Genomic DNA, 16,944 nt, shown 5'->3' with positions numbered 1-16,944 from the left:
ATGGTAATTATGATGGATCACAATCACATTCTGATTCTGCTCTGGATGTTATAGTCTTTTCCTTGATTATTTTATCAAGTTCTTTAGGTGAACACATTTACTGGCTCTTAGTTTATTTCCACCCATAGCCAATATTATCCTTATTTTATTGATTTTTCTAAATTTCTTCTGGGAGCAGCCCAGTTTTCTGTGTGTCCGGGTTTTGAGAACAGCTCCATGCTGCATCTGGGTGTACCCAGGGAGGATACTGAAGCAAGGAGGGCCACGATTCTCAGGACTTCTCTGTAGTCTCCTTCAACAGCCCACCTGGAAGGGATGGGCAGGGTTTCCTAGGATTACAGTCACTGTTGTATGCCCAGGGACTTGGCATGTGAAGGATAGAATATTTGTTGTCTCCTACAGGTTTAGCATGATGTGCTCTTTTTAAAGTCTTCTTAAACAAAGTTGCTCTTTTTCCCACAGTTCTCTCCAGGCCTTTCATGACTTACCACTACTCTAACTTGACACCTCCTGGCTTTTACCCTTTCCTGCTCCTCATCAGCGTCATCTCACACCAGGCCTCATCACCACCTTCTCTGAGGCAGTGACACCCGACTCATTTGAATTCTCCGCTTCACCTTTCGCCCTTGTATTGGGCAGCACATGGTCACTCCGTCTCATCTCCAAAGCACCTTCCTCTTTTCTCCTCCTCCTGCTCCCCACCCCAGGTTTGTATTGTTGGCATTCTCTAAATACAACACGTCGTCATGTTCTGTACCTCTGTCTTTATAGTAACTCTCATCTCTGATGACTCTCCTGCCACAATTATGTTTTATGCCTCTTTTCTGTGCAATTTTCACCCTATTTTTATTCCTTTCTTGCTAGACTATGAGCTCCTTCAGCATCTTGATGGTTCTGAAACCTCACACTTCCTGGCATATAAATGCTATTTCAAAGACAACACAGATTTGTTGTCACTCTTCTCTCAATTTTTTCATTCTTTCACTGAACAAATTCTAATGAACACTTACTATGTTTTAGTCACTTTTATTGATGCTGAAAATACAGTGGTGATCCAGATGAAAATCATTCCTGCTCCTGCTGAACCTAGAATGTATGGCTGGGGGACACAGAACATTATAGGAAATACTCAGTTTATACAGAATAGGAAATTACAGTGTAGTCCACTGCATGCTCCATCTGTCATCAACAAAGTTCTGGAGGCTCTATAAAGTTGATATTTTTTTCTTGTGCTTTCTTCAGAAAGCTGTTTGGAGATGTTAAGTGTGAAAATGTATTTGTCTTTTTGAAAACAAACTATGGTATTAAGCATACAGAATCTCAACTGAATAAAGGAGACTGAAAGATAAGCATCATTTCTCTAACTTCAGCTTGCTGAAGACATGGACAGAAAGAAAGGATTGTTTTGCAGTTGTTAATCTACCTACTTTATTTTTTAATGCCTTTTTAAATCTAGAATTTTCTTTTACTCTAAAAGAGCTACTTAAGAAATTGGAGATCATTAGATGCATCATTGCGCAAATCAGAATTGTTAAAAGTGACTTTAACAGGTATGAAATCAATAGTTTGGACGATACTCCAATTCAAAACTGTTAACTTTCCTCTTTTACTTGTGCTTTCAATAAAGCACCACTTATAGATTAACATCTGTCCTAAACTGGACATGTTTCAGACAAATGCTTATGTGAGATGTGGAATTTATCTCCTCACCCAAAGTACCAGTATGTACCATGCACCTAGGGTATTTCCAATGAATGTTCATGAGACAAGTGTGAAAAATATAATTATGACTTGCACCTGGCTTGGAGCAGGCTGAGTTTTGTTTTTGGGTTTTTTTCTGGAAAATCATTTATTCCTTCATTTAGAAACTAAGTTTTCCATGAAATTGGTACCCAACTTACAGCCAAAGCACAATTTTGTGCTTAATTTTGTTGGCAGGAATCTTTATTGGAAAAAACGTAATTTTTTTCTGTATAATTTTCTTAAAAGTATTTAATTAATTTTTTAATAGGCCGACATTGGAAAAGCAGGAGAGAGCCAAATTTTAATTGTGAAGGAGAGAACAATATCTCTTTTAGCTACTTTTGCTTATTAACTGTGGGATTTCTTAAAGTATGCTCCTTAGAATGTTTTTTTTAATATATTTTTTATTGATTTCAGAATGAGGAAGGAAGAGCGGGAGAGAGAGAGATAGAAATATCAACGATGAGAGAGTCACTGATGGGCTGCCTCCTGCACGCTCCCCACTGGGGATCAAGCCCGAAACCCAGGCATGTACCCTGACTGGGGTCCGAACCTCGATCTCCTGGATCATAGGTTGATGCTCAGCCACTGAGCCATGCCAGCCGGGTGTGTTCTTCAGAATGTTAATAAGTGGCCCTCAAAAACAGTGGAAGTCAGCCCTGGCCTGTATGGCTTGGTGGTTAGAGCCATCGACCTGCATACTGAAAGGTTGTGAATTTGATCCCCAGCCACAGTCTAGGCTCATTTGGGAGGCAACCAATCAATGTGTCTCCCCCCACCCTTCTCTCCATGGAGAGAGTAGTCCACGGAGCATAACTTTGAGAACTTTAAATTTTAAATTGCACCTTTCAAATTAAAAATGAATTTATAATTTAAATAGAAATCTAATGCAGAAATTCTAAAAAGTTTAATATAGAACTTCTAGGTTATTTTCAGCTAGACAGCCTAGTATAAATCCCAAGACTGAAAAATCATTGAGCCAGTTCATGTAAAAAGAAAAATCAATATTGTGAACGAAAAAGACAACCACTGCATAAGATAGCAGGTTGTTACTAGATTGTATACCTTTTATTTTTAATGCACCCTTATTAATATTTTTAATGCCAAAGTCCTTAATGAAACAATTTTACTTTATTTTTATTGCCTCTAGTAATTCGCTTATAAATTACCATATTTCTTAATACCCATATGTGCTGTGCTAGTGATTTTATTAGTCTTTAATCTTTGTTAACACTAGCATTTGATATAAAAAGCTGATGATAAAAACAAATCTTTTATTTAAACAGCTTGAGATTTGATATGGCTTACCACATCCTTAATTGCAAATGATATAAAACAACAGTCTAGGGAGGTTTTTGAAAAATCTGTTGAACCTAAAGCAAATTTTTAAATATAAAAGCTTAATAAAATTAATTAATGCATTATAGGTGGGCTTTTTCCCACCTGGGGTCCTTCTGATGCACCTGTCCCCTTTTATACACGCCTGTTGAAACCCTTCTGTGAGCACCTGCCTTCTGTATTTGAGCTCTTCCTAGTGCCTTGTTTATCTCAGCTGCATTTTATTGTAGTTGTTTGTTCATTTGTCTTGTCTCCCTTTTTAGACTGTAAATTGGATTAGCGGTCAGGATCTTATCTTTATACTTTCAATAACACTAACTTTATAGCGTAGTACATAAGTGGAAGATCAAAAATGCATTGAATAAATTATATCTTTATAAGGTAATTCAGCATGTACAATTTGATACTTTATCTTAACAGTATTTAAAAGTAATGTAAGTTATTTTTTCCTTTATCCTCATTGCCTGTCTTGACACTTAATTAGTATGACTTACTCATATTGTAACAAGTCATCCTAAACCTAGGTGGCTCAGTGATTTTTAGATTTCTCACAATTCTAGGATGCAAGGGCGTCCTTCTGCTGGTCTTGCCTGGCTGCTCAGGTGGCTTCAGTCAGCATTTGATCAGGTCCCTTTCTAAGATGGCCTGTCTTCATGTTTTGAGGTCTTCACTGGAGTGGCTGGGATCCCTGGGCCTCTGTCTCCATGGCATCTTTTATTCCTGAGCCCTTTCATAGCATAGTGATCTCAAGGTTCCAGAAGACAAAACTGTAAGGCCTTTTAAGATTTAGCCTCAGACATTGCACAAGATCACATATACCACATCCTGTGAGGTTCAGGAGGCCAGCCCCACATTCAAGGGATGGGCAGTGGGCTTTGCCTCTTCCACAGAGGACAGAAAAAAAGCACAGTGACCTGGAGTTACTCTGTATGTGTATCTTCCCACTAAATTAAATAAGAACATCAGTACAATCTTATTTTCTTTATCTCCTCCCTCCTCTCATGTTGATATGTGGAATTTAGACTTAATCTTCAATTTCCTGAATTAATCCCTTAGCACTGTTTCTTGTGCCCTAATCCTTCTCTATCATATTTGCTGTTTAGTTTCAGAACTTCCTTTAAAAGATTGTTGCAGCCTGGCCAGCATGGCTCAGCAGTTGATAATCGACCTATGATCCAGGCTATCAAGGTTCAATTCCTGGTCAGGGCACTTGCCCGAGTTAAGGGCTAGATCCCCAGTAGGAGGTAGCCAATCAATCCATGACCTCTCATCATTGATGTTTTTATCTCTCTCTATCTCCCTCTTCCTTCCTCTCTCTGAAATCAATAAAGACATATTTAGAAAATAAAAATAAAAGATTGTTGCAACCACACACTTTTAGACGTGGTATGTCCTAAATGCCTTTATTTTGACTTCATGTTTGTATCATAATTTTTGGTCAGTACTGGAAGCTATTGCTATATCTGCTGTGGTTGATAAGAGGCCTGATGCCAAACTGATTCTCATTCCTTTGCAAGCAGTTTGTTTTTCCTCCACGGTAACAATTATAATCTTTTCTTTATCCTTGGACCAAGAAATTTCAGTGGATTGGGTCTACATGTAGTTTATTGTTTCATTCATTTTCTTCACTTATTGGCCGTTTTTAAATGATTAGTTTTCAGCTCTCATGAATTTTCACTTATTTCTTTTAGTATTTGTTCTTTTTTCTCAGTAAATAAACATAACTCTTGGATCTAGTCTATAGTCTCCTAATGGTTTATCTTTTTCATCACTTTTTATTTTTTTAAGTCTCTGAGAGAATTATTTAGATTACTCTTATGAAATACTCTTTAAAAAAATTATTCCATTGATTGAGAGTTTTGTTTTTATCCTATAACTTTTTTTTTCAAGGTCTCTGGGTATCTCTCTTTTATTCATTCTGGTTTTAATTTAAACGCAAGGGATATTAGCTCTACCTACTCTATTTAGGGAATTTGGTCTCTTTTGGACATCAGTCACTGGCTGAGGCCCTGTTCTCTCTGGATCACCCCTTCTTTGCCTGTGGCAACTGTTTCAGCATGTGCAGGACAGGGGCTGACCACCAGGCTGCACTGCCTTTTTACCCCTGATCATCTGATCTTGACCTAGCCCTAAGAGCCTAGAGTCTAGTATTCACTGATTGAGCAGCTCTCTCATCAACTGCTCCAACCTTTAAGGCAGGCCCTTTTCTCTTCTGTGTTGTTTTCTTGGGCTATTTTGTCGTAGGTCTGCAGCCATTTTTCTGTCTTTTTAGTGCGCTGACAGCAGTTTTTAAATTTCTAGACTAATTTTCTTGTCCTGAAAAAGAGAAAATGCCTTTCTGTTATTTTATGGCATTGCAAATTGTTTCTTGATCTGGTTATCCTCCCTCAGAGTTTTAACTACATTCTTATGCTATTATCTCCATCCGATCTTTTTTATATTCTTCAACATTCCAGGCTTCCCCTCCTTTCCCCTCATTTATATGCTACAAAGGACCCCAAATTCTAAGGAAAAAAGTGAACCTGCAGTACTCTCCAAAAAGAGACTTCCATTTTTCCTTCTTTGCTGGCCATAAGAAAGAACCTTTTTTTTGGAAAGGTTGAAAATATTAAAGTGAAATCTGTATTTATCCAGCATAGAACTTTCACTTTTTATTAACACTTTTTCAGTATGTACCTGTTGTTATAGAGGCCATATCAACACTTGGCATAACTCCAGGGGGCACCATTCGAGTAGAATACAATGAGAACTGCTTCCTCCAGGTGTGAGCAATGCTGACCCTGATGTTATATATTAACGGGTTTATTTTCAGAAATTTTAATTGAATGGTATATGGGGTTAAGAGCATTCTATTTTGTAATGTAAACCTCTTATTGAAATGAATTCTGTCAAAGCATTTGTGAGTCATAAAATTGTATTTTTGTAGTTTTATAACCAGAAGTAGTTCAACTGATAAGCATTTCGTCATTCCAGTGGTTATATATTAATATCTCAATGTGGTATGAATTTGCAGTTTTCTAATTACTAATGAGGTTAAGCACCTCATTTATTAGGATCTAGATTTCCTCTTTTCTTAGAAAGCTTATTCCCACTGTTTTTTTATTTTTATATTGGGCTATCTTGCATGATCTTTTGATTAGAAAAACAAATAAATCCATAAGCCAAATTACTTAACTGCCATACATAATTTATTCTCTAGAATCATATTCTTTTTGGCATATAGCTCCCTTCTGAACAAATTCTTTCCAAGAAATTTTAATTCTTTGGATGAACTGCCTGATTAAAAGATTAGTATGTAACTATATCTAAACTTCCTAAACAGTTGCAGATTTTGGTAATGCTACTTATTTCCCAGATATTTTAAAAGTATAACTGTGAGAAGTTTATCTAGTACTTCTTTAAGAATTTAGAATAGGTTCCATATGGTTCTGAAGGTGTTTAACTTTTGAGGCACATTTCTTATTTCCTAGTACTTCATTCATCTGTGACATTTGTTCCAGTTTTATTTTAAGTGAAGAAACTTATCTTTCCTACACAAAGTACTCAGTAATTTTTTTCTGCTTTTACTGTTGTAATGTTTTCTTCATCTAATGCTTACTTAGCAAACTTTTTTTAAAGTATAGGTGACATACAATGTTATATTAGTTTCAGGTGTACAGCATGATTCTACATTCACGTACCTTACCAAGCGATCACCAAGATAATGCTAGTAACCATCTCTCATCATTCAAACTTATTTCGGTATTATTGACCATATTCCCTGTGCTGTACTTTACATCACTGTGACTTATTTATTTTATAACTGGAAGTGTCTCTCTCTTAAGCAGTCCCCTTCACCTTTTCACCCATCCTTCCACTACACGCCCTCCCCAACCCCCATCAGTTTGATCTCTGTGTCTGTGAGTCTGTTTCTGTTTTGTTTTTTAGATTCTACATGTAAGTGAAATGATAGTATTGTCTTTCTTAATTTCTCTTTCTGATAGTTTCTTAATTGCTGTATAGAAGAAACACAACATATTTCTATATATTAATTTTGTATTCTACAACTCTACTTAATTCATTTATTATTTCTAATAGTTTTTTGGTGGAATCTTTAAGGTTTACTACATATAGTGTCATGTCATCTGCAGATAGTGACAGTTTTACTTTTTCCAGTTTAGATGCCTTTTCTTTTTCTTATCTGACTGATGTGGCTAGGACTTCCAATACTGTGTTGAACAAGAGTGGTGAGAGTGGGCATCCTTGTCTTGATTCTGACCTTAGAGGAAAGTTTTCAGTTTTTCACTATTGAGTATGATGTTTGCTGTGGGTTTGTCATATATGGCCTTTATTATGTTGAGGTGTGTTCCCTCTATACCCATTTTGTTGTTTTTGTTTTGTTTCATTTTTTATTAAATTTATTGGGGTGACATTATGTAAATATTATTTCTAATTCTTTAAGTATTCTCTGTTTTTCTGTATTATATCAAATGTAGACTCAATTTGATCATTTTTTAATTTTAATTTTTGAAAATGATACATTTCCTGCAGTGGAGGTCATCTGGTAATAAATTCCCTCAGTTTCTATTTGTCTGGAAAAATCTTTATTTCTCCTTCATATCTAAAATATAACTTTGCTGGATATGTTATTCTTGGCTGGTAATTTCTGTCTTTCAGTAGTGTGAATATTTGGTTCTACTCTCTTCTAGCTTGTAGAGTTTCTGCTGAGAAGTCCAATGATAACCTAGTGGGCTTTCCCTTATAGGTTACTTTTTTCTTTTTCCTGGCTGCCTTGAGAATTCTTTCTTTGTCATCAATTTTTTTTAACAGTTTTAATACAGCGTTCCTTGGAGAAGGCCTCTTTGGATTGAGGTAATTGGGTGTTCTGTTTGTTTCTTGAATTGAGAATCTAGCTCTTTCTATAGGTTTGGGAAGTTCTCATCCGCTATTTGAATAGGCTCTCAGTTGCCTTCTCCCTCTCTTCTCCCGGTATGCCTATTATTATGTCATTCTTCTTAAGTTTATTGAGACTTGTTTTGTGGCATAACATATGATGTATGCTGGAGACTGTTCCATGTGCACCTGAAACTAATGTGTATTCTGCTATTTTTGGATGGAATGTTCTATCCATCTGGTCTAATGTGTCATTTAAGGCCAGTGTTTCCTTGTTGACTTTCTATCTGGATGATCTATTCATCATTGTTAATGGGGTGCTAAAGTTCCTTACTCTTATTGTTACAATGCCAGTCTCTTTCTTTATATCTGTTTAATATTTGCTTTATGTATTTATGTGTTGGGTACATAGATGTTTACGAGTATTATTTCTTCTTGCTGTATTGATTTCTTTATTATTGTGAAATTCCCTTTTTTGTCTCTTATTATAGCCTTTGATACAAGTATTGCTACCCCAGCTTTTTTTTTTTTTAATATTACCTTTTCTTTTAAAATATGTCTTTATTGACATTTTAGAGAGGAAGGGAGAGGGAGAGAGATAGAAATGTTGATGATAGAGAAACATTGATTGGCTGCCTCCTGCTACTGGGGATCAAGCCCATAAGCCAGGCATATGCCCTGACCAGGAATTGAAACAGTGACCTCTTGGTGCACGAGACAAAACTCAATCCACTGAGCCACACCAGCCAGTCATACTCCAGCTTTTTATTTGTTTCCATTTGCACGAAATAATGTATCTTTTTTCATCCCTTCAAATTTAGTCTGTGTGTCTTTAAATCTGAAGTGAATTTCTTGTAGGCAAGGTATGTATAGATCTTGTGTGTGTTTTTTATTCAGCCACTCTTTTTTTTTTTTTAATATGTCTTTATTGATTTCAGAGAGAGGAAAGGAGAGGGAGAGAGAGATAGAAACATCAGTGATGAGAGAGTCATTGATCGGCTGCCTCCTGCATGCCCCCTACTGGGGATTGAGCCCAAAACCCAGGCATGTGCGCTGACTGGGAATCAAACTGCAATCTCATGGATCATAGATCAATGCTCAGCTGCTGAGCCATGCTGACTAGGCCACTCTTTGTCTTTTGATTGGAACATTTAGTCCACTTATATTTAAAGTAATTATTGATAAGTATATGCTTATTACTCTTTTGTTGATTATTTTCTGGTTTTGGTAGGTCTCTGTTCTTTTTTTCTCTTGCTCTCTTCTCGTGATTTGTTGACTTTATTTAGTGTTATGTTTGCAGACCTTTCTCTTAATTTTTTTTGTGTATCTATTATAGGCTTTTGGTTTGTGGTTACCTTGAGATTCATATATAACAACCTGTGTATATAGCAGTTATTTTAAGTTGATGGTCACTTAAGTTTGACACATTCTTAAAGCATTACATTTTTACTCCCCACCCATAACACACTTTCATTACTCTATATTACTAATATCTTACTTTGACTCAAATTAAAGTATTCATGCTTATTTTCTGTCTTTTATTATTTTTCTTAATTTGTTCTTAGGCATTATTATATTATCAATATTGAAATAGTCATTAACCATCATAACATTTTCTCAGTGTTCAAAATGAAGTGATGAGATGTGTGTTATATTCCAGATTACTAGTGCAAAAGAGAGAAGAAACATGTGGAACCCAATTTATTTTGCTGGAAACAAAGTATACATAGTATACTTTGACCAAAAGTTACCAGTAAGGAGAGTAGAAATGAGTAAATAGAGGAAAATTCAGTATCTAGTTGATCTTTAGCCCAGAGAGATTTAGCCCAGAGATGATTTTTGTGGATTAGTATCATCTGTTGTAAAAGGGATTATAGATATTGAGTCATAGGTTGTACCCATATACTTTATCAATATACCTGTATACTACATCAATAGCCATGTATTATATAAAACACTTAGCCTTACAAAAAGTGTTTTTATAAGGCTCAAAAGAATGCAGTTCAACTGAATGATAAAATGAGACCTGGTCAAAGAGGAAGTTTAATCTGTAATTACTGGGGGAAAATGAGTTGGTCACAAACTCATCTCTGAGCTTCCTTTGTACAACCAAACAGACAGACAGACACAGCACCAAGCTTCCTGGCCTTCAGTTGCCTTTTTACAGAGGGGTGTGATATGATAGACACCTGTTCTGAAAACTGCTGAGTAACATTCCCATTAATTCAGAATGTAGACGTCTTATCTTAGTCTTAGCCTCAAGATTCGGAGAACTCAAAGCTTCCTATTCCTTCATACCCAGTGCAGGATCCCTTCTATACCATTCCTGTTACTAGATCGTCTGAGCTGTGATTACCCACCTCTCATGATGGGGACTATAGCACCTTTAAAAAATCAGTTTGTAAAATTTTGGACATTTGAGTGTTTGCTCCAAAAGGAAATACTTTCCTAAGCTTGCCCTTGTGGCTTCAGACTTTAATTTGGATTAAAAGTAATATAATCATTAGCGAAATTTGATTTAGTGTATAAAGAGAGTAATATAGGCTAATACAAGTTTGTTCCGAACTATTACTGTTTTGGTCCAGCTCTGAGGATCATAACCTAAAAAGTCTAACCTTGTTTGTGCATGGGTAATACTTTAGAGTTTTGTTAGATATCTTCTTGTCTGCATAGTCCTTTTTTTTTTTTTTTTTTAAAGTAAAAATTTCTCTTTTTGTTCTATTAACTCTTTTTTGTGTGTCCCCTGCCAAGGCTTGAGCTCATAAGGAACAGGATCTGTCATTCATTTCATCTCCATTCCTGTGTCTGGAAATAATGACTGAATCCCTTCACTGTCCTACTCATTCTTTCTTGAATGGATATACTTGTGTCCATTCCTGTTAATATGCCACCCATAACTGAAAGTGGGTATGTCCCAAGGAACCTGAAGGAGAGGCATATACTCATTTGTCCCCCTCTTTCTATTATCTTAAATACTAATGTCAGTACAGCATAAGGTCATCTTGGCTGTGGGGTAGCCTTGTCTCATTCATGGTTCACTTATTCTCTCTTGAACCTAAAGTATCTAAATCTTTCCTCTAATGTCCTGCTGAGCGAACATTTATTCCTGTTTTATCTTACAGAGGCGGCTCATTACTGCAGTTTAGCAATGTTATTTATATTTTAATTTTATCATCTGGTAAATTCAGTATTGTTAATCTTATTGAAGATTTTGGGCAGGCCTCTGCGTTGTTATTACATTATGGCTGTAGTTTTTGGTTAGGATTTGGTCAATATTAGTCCTCCCTGGCATTACATTAGAAATATCTATAAGGTGATGTTTCATTCAGCTATTTACAGATCGGGAGTCAGCAGTTGCCCTGTGCCAGCCCCATTTTTGTGCTGCTTATAATGTCAAGGGGGCTTTCTAACATGAGGCATGCCTCCCTGGAGTCTAGCCACACTGCATTTCCGTGATTTCACTGCCAAAGACAGAAATTAGACCAGCATAACGTGACTTTTCTTTGGTGTGCCTCTTTTTAGTTCTCACAGATTGTCTCTTGGATAAAATTCCTTTAAGAATCTCACCTAAGATCTATGTCTAGCTCCCTAGTTTGTAACACGAACAGAGTCTGCTTTCTGCTTTCCAAAAACAGAAATGGCATTTTCCTGCTTCCAGTTTTCTGGTACCTCTTCCAATCTCTGTGATTCTCCAGAGAGCCCCCAAATGGTCCAGCCGCTTATTTGCTAGTTTTCTCAGGTCCCTAGAATGTGATCATTCAAGTCAGGCAAGTTGAGGTCACTGAGAGAGCACGAGGCCTAATTTCTCATAGTCTCTTTGCTACATAAGTACTCATTGCTTTTTTTCTTTGCTAGTGGGAAGAAGTTATAATATCATCCTGTGACTCTAGTCTTTGCTTGAGTCCTGCAACTCTTTAAATTGTTATGAGGACTACAGGAAAATGGACAGACAACCTTAATAGATTTATAACTTGTCATTATTGTGGTATCCCTCTTCTGCCGAGTATAGGTTGTGGTATTTTGGGGCTGTTCCAGAGATGAGGGATAGGGAATTGTCTCGCCCTCAGTTATGCATGGGTACTGTGATCACCATTCTTCGTCTCATGGTGTTAACGATTACCTATAATGTCTCCTAGTCTTTGAGGAACCAGAAAATGAAAACATCATCCCTGCCTGTGAAAATTTCTCTGCTGCTGAGTAGTAGTTTCTTTTACTAATGTATAAACTCTTTGCAGCCTCTGTCCATCAACTTAAGTGCTATTATTCCATCTCTTGCATCTTGCTCTACTTTGGCTTGATCTGACTCACCTAGATGATGAGTCACTAGTAGTCAGTGACCCTGCCTGATGCCTGTGTCCCCTTATGGCCCCTCCAAGCACATGGTCAGAGCAGTACTCAGAAATTGCTCATCTAATTTCATCAATTCTGGACAAAGTTATCATGATAAGTATTGTGAAATTAAGTGTGGTACACTCAGAGTGATGGAATATAGATATAGTAATAGAATTTTGTATCTTTAAACAGTAAGGCTCCTCCTCTTTTTGGTAAAGAATTAATAAGTACTTCCCCAGTGACATATCTATACCTCCATTTCCAAATTCTCTTTGTTCACTGAATTTTTGCTTCTCCTTTTCTAACATATTGGTTATTTCATGATATTATACTCTTGACATTTAAAATTTTTTGATTCTTGGCATTATTTGTTTTACTGTTGCATAGTAACGTTTTTGTTCTTTGCAACCATCTGCTTATTTTAAGGTGTGTAATTTTTCAGTGGCATAGAATACTTTTATATCTTTAACTGTCTTAGAGACTAACCTGGAATCTTTATGTGTGGCTATTTTTTTCTTTGTAGGCCTCATATTTTGTCTTTAATGAGTACTCAGTAAATGCAGAAATGGTTTCTTTTATTCAGTTCATGATATTTAACGTGTGTTTTACATACTAAAAAGTAGATTGCAATAAAATCATTCCATTGTGTTGTATAAAGAATTAGCCATTTTTTTTTTTTTAATAAGTGAGGAAAGTGGGGCTTAGTAAAGTGGTCGCTTGTCCACAGTCACTTAGGTTTTGATCCCAATCCCATTTACTTCAAGTCCGAAGCTTCTCCTCCTACTCATACTTGAGGAAGCTGTCCTTGCAGCTTTGTTTCCCCTTAAGCCTTGGGCTCCTGGAAATGGGAGATGGAGAATTCACCTGCTAGATCAGGTTTGAGGAGTCTTCACGAAGGGGAAATGCAGAAACTCATCAGCGCCCTTACCTGTTTCTGCCTATTAATATGATAAGAGTAAAGCAACTACTCACAGAAACCTGGAGCCTAGAACCAAGTCCACTGATGTGGAAGTCAGGAGACTGAGAGGGAAGTTGGGGCTCAAGTGCTATGCACCTTTTCCCTTTTTTAAATACAGATTATGATTTGGGGAAAAAATGGCAGGCTGATATTGAAATTTGAGGAAATGGGGGGAAAAATCCCCAGATTGTACTACAGAATTGAACATTATAGAGGTTGATGCAAAATTGAAATTCAACAGTAGAGTAATTTTTAGTAGAAAACTATGCAGAATGTCAAGAACAATATTTATGGTCTCAGATATCTATATATGAGTATACAATGAACAAATGAGGACTCATGAGCATCATAGCACTTAGATTTGCCTGATGCCTGGAATGAGACATGGGAAAGATGGTCGTCCTTCATTCATATTCACATTTATTCAGCAAACATTAACTGAGCACCTATTATGTATTCCAGGCTAGTTTCATGATGTGATAGAAAGACTGTGCTCTCAAGACGATGGTCAGAGAGACTGACATGTAAACAAATTATTTAAATATTTACAATATTTTAGGTGGGTATCTCTTCCTAATTTTCTCAGACTTGTAAAAAGTCTGTATCAGGGCAGAAAGTGTCTGGCAAGCACATCACTCTCTGTATGTGTTGTCCTAGGAGAGGCACTTCATCTTCTGCCAGGAACCCATTCTGCTGTCGTGAGCTGTGGGCCTGAAAAATGGCTTCTCTTGTCAACACCATCCCCATGCCATTGTCACCTTTGCATAATCAGATTCTTATAAGGAAACCAAACTAGCCATAATACTCTACCAAAGATATCCTTGTTATTAGTTATAATGCCTTGCATTTCTTTTAAATACAGCAGACTTTGGTTTATTTTCAGGTCTTCCTTAAGTTTTATAACCTTTTTTCCTATTGCATAAGCCTCTTCTGTGATCAATACAGCATTTGCACATTTGTAGATGTCTTAATGTGTGTATACTTATCTGAAAGCTGGCCCGTATAGCAGTTAGAGCATTTATTATTATTTGTTTCAGGATAAGATAATTATACTTACTTATTGGTTACCTGATTATAAGATTCATCAATTTAACAAGCTTCTAGCAACTTTATTATTCTTAATATATTTCTAATTTAAGAGCCCTCCTCCCCAGCCCTTTTCATGTCATTTTTCTGACTATGATGTTTAAATATTTTCTTAGTATTTATTATCATTACTTTTAACTTTATTTTTTAGTATTTGGTAGTAATAGCTATACTTTTGGCCCTAAATGTTGCCTTCTAAAAGTCAAATAGCTGTAGGGAGTTGTGATCATTGTATGTAGAAGTCTGTGGTAGTTCCTAAGAACCATCTGCAAATCCTCAGCCCCTGCCTGTTCCTGCAGAGGAGCCTTTGAGAAAGTGTTAACCCTTTGCCTGCTTGATTGCAGGAGGAATGCCAGCTCCTGAGCAGGCCTCACTGGTGGAGGAGGGGCAACCACAGATCCGCCAGGAAGCTGCCTCCACTGGCCCAGGCATGGAACCCGAGACCACAGCCACCACTATTCTAGCTTCTGTGAAGGAGCAGGTACATCCTCTTATTGGAGTTTGCAATTATTTCTTCAATGCCTTTAAAAATTAATCTTTGGATGTGTTTTAAATTTGTCTAACGTCCTTGACACCTTCACGTTTTCTAATTATAAGGTGTTTACATCCCTGAGTACATTGGGATGACTGGCATGTAGAGCTGCTCCAGGTGCCAGTCAGAATCGGAACATGCAGGATACTTGTGCGTCTGCAAGTAAGGACAATATTGATGATGATCGGTGTCTGTCTCCCCACCATTGCAGAGTGTGTGCATGCGTGCCAAGCTTCGTCCAGTGTAGTTCACATTGCTGACTTTTCTGTGAGGACAATGGCAACCTGAGGCCTGTAATATCCTTAGATGTGTTGAACATTTAACATGGGTATTATCTAGGGTTGTCTCTGTGATTTTTGGATAAAGGCTATATTTGTTGTGTTTGTCTGAATCAAAGTATATTCATTTTGTGAGCTAGTGTTCTAATACTTGTCAAACTGTGCCAGTTTGCTTCAATGTCATGCTTATGTTGATTTTCTTAAGACCCTCAATACTATTTATCCTTCAAACCCAAGTAGCCTTCTAAATTAGAACTTACTTGTTGTGCTTAGAGATTGGAATTCCTAAATTTAATTTCTTAAGCTTTAAAAGTTTAGTAAGGTGAATGTAAATTTTGTATTTCATTTTTTATTTTATTTTTTAGAGAGTAGGAGAGGGGAAGACAGAGAGAAACATTGATGTGAGAGAGGCATAAGGATTGGTTGCCTCCCACACATGCCCTTATTAGTGTGGGGATTGAGCCTACATCCAAGGCACATGCCCTTGACCGAGAATCGAACCCGAGACCCTTCAGTCTGCAGGCCAACGCTCCAACCACTGAGCCACACCAGCCAGGGAAAGGTGAATGTAAATTTAAAGCCACAGAGATAGATTTCTGTCCCTCCTTTCAAAACAAACCAAACCAAACAAAAATATATGCCCTCTGTGAGGGTTATTGTGTTGGATATAATCCAATTAAAAACTTTATTTATTTATTTTAAATATACTTTATTGATTTCATAGAGAGGAAAGGAGAGGGATAGAGAGAGATAAAAACATCAATGATGAGAGAGTCATTGATCGGCTGCCTCCTGCACGCCCCCGACGGGGGATTGAGCCCGCAACCCGGGCATGTGCCCTGACCGGGAATCGAACCCCAATCGCCTGGATCCTTGGTCGACGCTCATCCGCTGAGCCACGCCTGGCCGGGCTAATTAAAAGCTTTAAAATCTTATGATTAAACCCCAGGGTCATTTTTTCTCACGAGTTATAAACATAGATGTATATTTGCTGGAATATTCTTTTAAAAATCAATATCAGCAGTTCAGATGGTCAGTAATGACAAATAAGTAAAGGAATATTTAATACCCCATTATTTTACTGTTTGCTGTAAAACAGGTATGTGTTATGGAAGGCACTCCAGAACTATGACATGTCTGACATTAGAGCTGTGTTTACAAAAAAATGATTTCACAGTTTATTCTAATATCAAGATGTCAAAATATTTTCCATTCCTCTCTGAAATTAGTTTTTAAACATCCCACAATGTAAGAATTTGTGAAGACAAGAAAATTGTAGTTATTTTCCACCAAACCATAGATTATCTAAGCTTCTCTCACCTTTAGGGAGGAAAAAAGGAGTATTTTTTTATAGTACTTCATGGTTGTCAAGATTTGACCCAAGGAGCCATAAAATGAAAAGGCTCTGATTTATTTGGGGCTCTTAAAGTATACTCCGTTCTTGTGAAACATGACATTAAATTTATCAAAAGGCCCAGAACTGACTTATAACTAGAAACTGTTTTCAGTAAACATAGCAACAGGAACTTTGTGTTTGTATCTTGAGACCAGATACCCTGCATGTTGAGGACAATTGGAAACCTATCATGATAGGTTTGGTACTGGAATTTCTTGATGGCTTCAGATGACTTCAAAATTTTATCTTTTGGCAATAAATAGTGTTTTGAATGGATATTGTCTGGGAGATAGCAAGAAGGATTCCAGTTTCTTAAGGTAGCCAAAAATCACACACAGATATTTGTTATTTATTAGAAGAATTATCTTATATCCCCCATAGTATTTTATTAGTAAGAGGATATATTCTA

At 36.8% G+C, this 16,944-nt stretch overlaps 1 protein-coding gene across 10 annotated transcripts in view; it reads left to right on the top strand.

Moving 5' to 3' along the window:
* PKP4 (plakophilin 4) overlaps positions 1 to 16,944 on the top strand; it is a 213,582-nt gene that overhangs the window by 55,032 nt on the left and 141,606 nt on the right. For 6 of the 10 annotated variants that reach the window (XM_087819836.1, XM_016209836.2, XM_016209098.2 and 3 more), the window contains exon 2: positions 14,674 to 14,810. In XM_087819836.1, coding sequence (XP_087675962.1) covers positions 14,679 to 14,810 — 132 coding nt within the window. In that variant the 5' untranslated portion in view covers positions 14,674 to 14,678. Of the gene's footprint in view, positions 1 to 14,606; positions 14,811 to 15,007; positions 15,024 to 16,944 lie in introns of those variants that run through there. The other 4 variants (XM_016208356.2, XM_087819839.1, XM_087819837.1 and 1 more) reach the window with 4 other exon arrangements.

Source organism: Miniopterus natalensis, chromosome 8 (genome assembly GCF_054644295.1).
Source record: "Miniopterus natalensis isolate mMinNat1 chromosome 8, mMinNat1.hap1, whole genome shotgun sequence".
NCBI classification, from domain to species: Eukaryota; Metazoa; Chordata; class Mammalia; order Chiroptera; family Miniopteridae; genus Miniopterus; species Miniopterus natalensis.
The sequence above is the reverse complement of the archived record's forward strand: the minus strand, read 5'-3'. Positions and strand labels throughout refer to the sequence as shown.